We start from the raw sequence: 7918 nt of genomic DNA, 5'->3' as shown, positions 1-7918 counted from the left end.
GCAAGACAGTTGAAGCAACAACGATATGCAAATCATGATACTACGTACGAAAGCAAACAAAATATTTTCCAACTGGCGCGCAGATGAGTCCTACCACACCTTAGGTTCCCCAAAATATCTGGTGTAGGCCAAAAATATATATATTTTGCTTGAAAACAATTGTGACCGTCGATTGCAAGCCAGATCAATACACCCGATAATTTGAAGAACATTCGAAGACATTTTTGATTGATGAGGTATAAACAGAACATTCCAATGAAAGCAAAATCACCTAAAACATATGACATTCTAAATCTCCTCCTGCACCAACAACTTCTTGATTTTAAATTTCAAATACCCCTAAGAGGGTCCGCCGCAGACGAGCAGCAAAACTTTTCAAGCTCGGAAATTATATAAACAAGAAAGTTACTACTATCTGCTTCTTCAGACAGCAAAAGCTCCGTACTTTTGCTTATGATGATTCTCCAGCAGAGGATCTTCACAAAAGCCCGGTCAAACAAGAACAGAGTACAACAATTAACATGTTCAAATCATCAGATTATTGGCACGCAAAAGGGAACTCACTTGCAAATTTAAAAATCTAAAGGAACCTTAAGACGCAATGCGGGTTTTAGTCCTAGGACAAAATTCAATGCAAAGTAGGGTTTACAAAACCATCGACAATGTTCTAAAATAGGGCTCATCACCATAACCGCTACAGATATATGAAAAAAAAAGTGCCGTAAATCCAACAGTAACAAAAGTTAAAAACCGACATTTTTTTTTTTTTGCTTTCAAGAACTCAACTCAAGGTACGACCGTAATCCTTCCTGCCACCTGATCGAGATCGCGCCTTCCCTGAGAAGTTATCATCCTCCCACTGAAACATGAAAGAGAAAAAAAAAGCTTTATAAAAGCAGTACAAAAGTAAATTTACTAGAAGTAGGCGTCGGGTACAAGCTAGGGTTTAAACACGAAAGTGTTGTTCGGTTAGAGCTTTTTTAAAGAAACACCATTAACTTTTTTCCATTAATATTCCCTTGACAGATTCTGCTGTGGCAAAAGCAGGTTCAAATAGGAGCTTCCGTTTGTAGGGTGAACCCAAAGAGGTCCAAACTATTTGTTTGCCAAATGCCTTGCTTCTACTTCTTACACTGAAGAAGCTGTTCCATGGTAAGGTGAAGCATGCACTACAAGTATAAAATCATAATACCGAAACCAATAATCCTACGATGAACGAATAATAGAACAAGAAAAAGGAGCAATAACTCACCCTTTAGGATCGACGTCGATAATGCTCATGCTCTGCAACTGTTGCAGGATGTGGCGAGCTACTGCACCACTGCTTTTGCAGAAGTGAGGCGGGCGGCAGCCATTCCTCTTCCGGCCACCATAAATCTTTTGGAAGCCACCGACGCCAATACCTTGCCTTAGATAGATCTTCCTAGCCATAGAAGCTGAAATAGAAGAGGAACAACACTTTCGTGTTGACGTTAGGCATCGAAAATATCTGAGAAATGGAAATATTTAAAGCATGAATTGTGACGAGAGTGACGAGAAAGGTTCGATACCAGCTCTGATGTAGTACCAGTCGGGGTCGTAGGGAGCAAGCTCCTTGAACCTTCCGGTCTTCACAATATCCGTCCACTCAGGAAGTTCCATCTGTTCAATAGAAAGAGAGGGAAAAACACTGATCAGGTTAAAGTCCTTAGCATGAACAAATAACATAATAGCGAACGCATATCCAAATGTTCATCTCATGCAATCTGTACGCCTAAGGGTTTCATATGACAACAAAAATAGATCGACAGAGTAGCAACATTCTTCTCAAGTTGCCATGGTTCCATAACCACCATGCGCATTACAAGCTAACCAACAACAACAAAGACATAGAGGCCATCCGCTGGTGCACTTAGCTACAAAGGAAGGAAAAAAAAACAAATCGATGGTGGACTAAATAAGGCCTAAATCTGTTCTTATCATGGTTCATGATTTTTAAGTAAAAATATGCAGGTCTTATATGCTTGTTTATGCAATTTTTTAATGTTTTCCCTCAAGATGGCACATTGCTAGCAACAAATTAACATAAGAGTGAAAAATGTAGAAACAAAGTCCATTCATATGGGCTTTACATCTCATGGAAGTAAAGTATAGCACTGCAGTTGATAGGAAACCAGTAAAAGAAAAGGAAACAAGCTCAAATCACCAATCGAAAACCCCCTAACAACACACTATCCAAATCCAAAGAGCAAATATGATGCTAATCCAACATAAATAAACTCAAATTCCAAAGAAACCCAATACAGAAACAACAAGAAATATAAGATAAATGGCATATCTATATAAAAAAAAAAAGTTAATTTTCCCTGCAAAAACCAATGAGAAACAGAGGAATCAAACCCTAGACAATGCCACATTACACAATAACTTATTTAATACTATATTTTTATCCACACTCTTCTAATTCGTTACGATTGGAGCTTTTATACATTCACAGCATACCACTACCAATTTAAAATTCAAGCATAAAATAACCAATCTAATATAGAGGAACCAAACCCTACTAAATGCTTCGTCTCACACCAAAACACGTTTCTACATCTTTTATAATTAAAACTTTTCCTAAATTCAAGCATCAAACCGTAAGCAAAAACTCCTCTACAAGCACACTAAAACTAACTAGCAAATAATACTCGATCAAAGTCCAAAGAACAAACTTTGCCCCTCAATGCATCATAAACAACGCAAATCCCGCATAGTAATCCAACATCCCAAACAATAACACACGAAATCAAGTATAAATTCACATAAAACGGAGATTAAATCAAATCAAAATCTTAGATGAAAACCCAAAGGGGAAAGAGATAGAGCGGGGGATCGAACCTTTCCGGATCGCTTGAGGTGGGCGGAGTACGCCTTCACGAACTCGTGGGGGGAGACGTCCTTCACCGTCCTCGCCGCTTCCATGGCTCGAAACCCTAACGAGCTCGATCGATCGAGGACGAGGAGGAGGGGGGGTTTTGGGGAATTAGGGTTTCGTGGAGCGGCGCTGGAGAGGGAGAGACGAGGTATTTATAGACGAAGCGTTTTGGAATGGATCGGACGGCTGTGGTGGCTCGAATTTTGATTCGATATCGATCGTTGGATAAAGGACTGCTATGGTTCGGACGGTGGATATGGAGTCGCAGGGGGGAGTATTGGGGTCAAATTTATGGATGGTACACATCCTTTTACGATATTGTAACTGAGTCCTTTAACTTTTTATTTAAAAAATATGCCCCTCCCTTCTGAATTTTTTAAAAATATGCATTTTCTTAATTTTACATATTAGCTTTGAATTTCCAGTAAACTGACAAAATTACTCTAATTCTTTTTTCTCCCCCATTTCTCTCTCTCCTTTGTTTTTCTTCTTCCTCTTTGTCTCTCTCCCTTCCCCCACCATTTCGACGTCGATGTCGCGCTCCTCTTTCCTACCCCACTCACACCTCTATCAATGCCAGTGGCGATAGCATCGGTTCAGATATAGTACAGATCGTGGAGATGAGGCTGTGGAGGATAGCATGGTTGTGGATAGTTACAAAATTGTCGTAAGATTTGAGAACGACGAGAAAGGAGAGCACGTTATATTATTTGAGGCTAAATTGTACGATTTAAAATCATTTAAAACTAAATTGTACCAAAAAAATAGAAGTTGTACAGTTTGAGGCTAAATTGCACTGTTTAAAAGTATTTGTTCAAACTAGTGCAACTCAAACGGTGCAATTCCTATTTTTTATGGTGCAACTTAGTTCAAATAATTTCAAAAGGCATAATTTATTCTCAAACAGTGCAATTTAGTATCAAGTAGTACAACTCTTCTTCTTTTTCTTTCTTCTCTACTTCTTGGCCTTTCTTAGAGCGTTTGTGCCACGTGGTAGTTTTCCTAGAAGAAGAAAGATATATATTTTTTGGCCTTTTTTCTCGTTTTTCTTCTTATGTCGTTCTCAAATCATGCGGCACCCTCATCGTCAATGTTGTCCACAGCACTACAATCTCACCTCCTCGAGTTTTGCCACATCAGAGCCTGTGTCGCAGCTACTGGCATCAGTGGAGGTGTGAATGCTGCAGGAGAGAGGAACGCGACGTCGATATGAGAGCAATGGGAGAGGAGGAGAGAGAGACGACGAGAGAGGAGAAGGAGAGAAAGGAACGACGAAGGAGAACGATGGAGACGAAGAGGGAGTAGAAAAAAGATCAGAGAGAAAGAAAAGGAATAAAAATAATTTGGCCAGTTTTAGTAGTGTAATATATTAAATTCACAAAAATGACCTATTTTATTTGTAAAAATATAAAATCAGTAAAACTTTTATACAAATTGGCCTTAAAATTAATTTAGAAAAATAACCAAAACTAAAAAATATATATTTATGTTAAGTATCTATGTTATGCCGCACCGAGTTGATTTTCCAAAAATAGTGGCCCGGAAATGGCCTCTAGGCTCTAGCTTAAACTTTCATGTTGTGTGTGTGTGTTTAGTGTGTGTGTGTGTGTTTTTTTTTTTTTGCTTTTTATTTTTAAGACCTGTTAAATTTTCTTAATTCTATTATTCTAACTTATTAGTCTTATAAATAAAATAAACACGGTTATTTATTTACTAAATAAATTTTAGACTGTTTTTAGTAAAAAAAAATTAAAATTTGAATAGTTTTAATTTTATTTGAGCAAAATAATATATAATTTTTTTTAAAAAAAATAAGTTATCGGGCGCACCGGGCCTAGCGGGCGCTGCCCAAATGGCCTGGGTCGTGCAGGTGTACTTGGATACGGGTCGGGTCCAAGTGGGCTTCACAATCGGTCTAGGCCCGCTAACTATCTATGTGCTTATTTCTTGCTTAGTGCTAATAATATAATAATTACTTAATTGTAGAGCTTAGGTAATTATTATTAGCTAGCTAATTTCCAATCCCAACTCAAATGGTCCGATGTCGCCATGGTTTTCTTCTTATACAGTGTCATTTGAGAAGAGTTGTTTTTAAAATTAAAAAAAAAAAAATTGCATTTCAGGACATCGGATACTACGTAGTTTAAAATAGAAGCTTTGAGTTTTTGCGCTCTGCAAGTCCATTTCTGCTTTCTAAGTAAACTCCCTTTCCTTTTTCTTTGCCAAATGCTTGTCTTGTTGTAAGATATTTATGATAATCATCTTAAGCGCGATTATTAGATTTGATCTTTTAACGGCCATTCTGGCAAAAGCTTATTGTGTGAAATTGGCGCTTATGAGCAATGCTACCCCAACCTGTAGGGCTGGCAATTCAGCTTGCTGTTCACGAGCCAACTCGTGTTGGGCTTGAAATAAACGCGAGATCGATCGCTCATTTAATAAACCAGTCGAACACAAGTTGATTCAGCTTGCTAGTATTCAACTCGACATAGCTCGAATATATATATTATAAATTTTTACTATTTGAACTTTAGGCCAATCTAAATGTAAAGATGCCTATATTTTATGAACTTTAATCATTAGATTGAAATTCTAATTTTCTAATTATCTTTCAACTTTTCACCCTGTAGTAGAACTAACAATCTGATTTACTGTTAGCAAGACAGCTCGTGTTCGGCTTATTTAATAAATGAGCGAACATGAGCCAACCCCAACTCGCTCACATTTGACTTGTTGACAGCCTTCGCTACCTGTAATGCTACATCCTTCCAATCTAAGGATCAATTGCTCTCTACTGATCAATTTTTTTTAACTAAAATCCAACAAAACCTTTATTAAGATTCAAAAGGTATAAAATTTACACCTATAAATAGATATACAGATAACATCTTTCATTGGGTATATACATGCGCTGCACTGTTCTCTGATAGCTCAATCTCAATCATTTAATAGTTATAACTTGAGATTGTCAAATGCTGGGTGCTCAGTCCTTGGTTCTATTACCTGCAGGCTGCAGCTTACAGACTAGTCTTTACTTTTTCATTTGAGTTTTGACTGAAAAGAATAAGGTGGTTGAAATGTCCAGTCTATCAAGTAACTATCCCCAAAAAAAGAGTGTATTTCTTATCTCACATACAAATCATTTTAATATTTTAATATTTAATTTTTTAATTTATAGGATTTAAATCATTTGATGGCTTTTTTTCAAACAACATTTAAGCTAATTGATTGTTTTAATAAATTTATGGTTATATAAATTATATAAAATATGCTAATTAAGTATGTGAATATAAATAATATTTTTAAAATTAAAAACTAAAAGGTCATTAAGTTGGTTTAAATCAAATAAATTGGAACCTTAGGTTAAAATTTTAAAGGATTAGATTATCAAACTAAAATTGCTAATAGTTGAGATAAGTTTCTTTACATTTTTATCTTAGTAATTATTATTTGATGCATAAGAAAATAGTGGAGGCCTATTTTATTAGTATTTTGCATATTGATAAGATTTGCAATATTAGTCCCTCAAGTTTTTGCTATTTGCATAACACAACCCGAAACTGATGGGAATTGATGAGTTTCTTGGAGATAAATACTTCGATGGCATTTTAATAAATTAAGAAGTATTTCAGAAATTGAAACATCTTAATATTGTGTTTTGCTTTGGATGTCAATGGGTACATATGTTCAAAATTTTATCCGAATCCAAATCCGAAGGGAGCCGGTTTATCCTGATGCTAAACGGATTTAATTCGAATACAGATATAAAAAATAAAAATTTGACAGATTTGAACTCTGATATGAACTTTATCTGTACCCGATCGAAACATGAACCTGAATTGATTTTACATTGTGCAATATAGTGTCAGATTACTAGGCTTGTAAAAGCATATATTTCCGACCTTTAGACCCTTTATATATAGAGAGTTACTATCAGTAGTAAACAGCTCGGTTTACTAAGATTTATTTTCGATGATAAAATTTTTGAATTGACGATTACCATCATTGAATATGATCTATCCTATTTAAACTATCTAATATCAAATTTTATATTTTTTTTGACATCATTAATTGAACGATTAAATGCCACAAAATTTATAATTTTAATAGCCATTACGGTGTATTTGTTTGTTTAATTTTATAGAAGAGTCTAAATCAACTAAAATTTTTTTAGAAAGTTTTTTCAAACTATTTCAAATAATATATAAATTGTAAATCTTAAATACAAAAATTATATCATCACTTTTAAAAAAATATTTGTTTTCAGTCATTAATTTTTTGTCCACTTGATGGGCAAAGAATAATATCAAAAAAAGTATGAAAGTTAATTTTTAGATAAATTAAATGGTCTAAGATCATATTCAACGGTACTGCATCGATTTGAAAACTTTGTCATCGAAAACAAATTGGCGTAAACTGAGCTATTTACTACCAACTTTCAACTTTTGTACCCTTGGAACCATATTATTACTAAGGGTAGAAAAGAGCTGAGCTCGAGGAAGCTTACCGTAGCTCAAGTTTGGTTTGAAATTAATTCCGAATGTAAATTTAGACTCAAGCTCAATTTGAAATTAATTTGAGGCGAGCTCGAGCGAGCCTAACTTCAAGTCGAGCGAGCTCAAGCTTTAAACGAGCTGCTTGAAATACTTGATATCATGCCATCTATAATTTATTTTTTATAGAATATTATTTAGAATTTGATACAAAAATGTATCTAATAGCTCGACATATAAAATAAATGCATAAGATTTGCTATTATAATATTAAAAAAACAATTTATGAGTTGCCATATCTAACCTTGATGTCAATTTCTATTTATCTATTTGTTTCAACCTCGCATGCCAAAGAGAGGTAGAAAGAATAAGAAGGATAGGGTTTTATTAGTTTGATCTTATGTGCCAACAAATATATATGGGCCAATAATTTAAATTTCTAACCGCACATTTCTCAATCCAAGTAATAAAAAATTAATAGCACCAATAGGTTGGTGCTATTGATAGTATTCCAGCCTAGTTATAT

At 35.0% G+C, this 7918-nt stretch overlaps 1 protein-coding gene across 1 annotated transcript; it reads right to left on the bottom strand.

Annotated features, from left to right (window-relative positions):
- Positions 523 to 3040, bottom strand: LOC109718962 (40S ribosomal protein S19-like). The gene is made up of 4 exons (XM_020245471.1): positions 2863 to 3040; positions 1551 to 1641; positions 1253 to 1436; positions 523 to 859 (listed from the first exon to the last, which is right to left on the bottom strand). Exons 1-4 carry the CDS (start codon positions 2944 to 2946, stop codon positions 787 to 789), a joined length of 432 nt encoding a protein of 143 aa, XP_020101060.1. The 5' UTR covers positions 2947 to 3040; the 3' UTR covers positions 523 to 786.

Source organism: Ananas comosus, linkage group 12, assembly GCF_001540865.1.
Source record: "Ananas comosus cultivar F153 linkage group 12, ASM154086v1, whole genome shotgun sequence".
Taxonomy (NCBI): domain Eukaryota; kingdom Viridiplantae; phylum Streptophyta; class Magnoliopsida; order Poales; family Bromeliaceae; genus Ananas; species Ananas comosus.
This window is presented reverse-complemented; position numbering and strand designations above follow the sequence as displayed.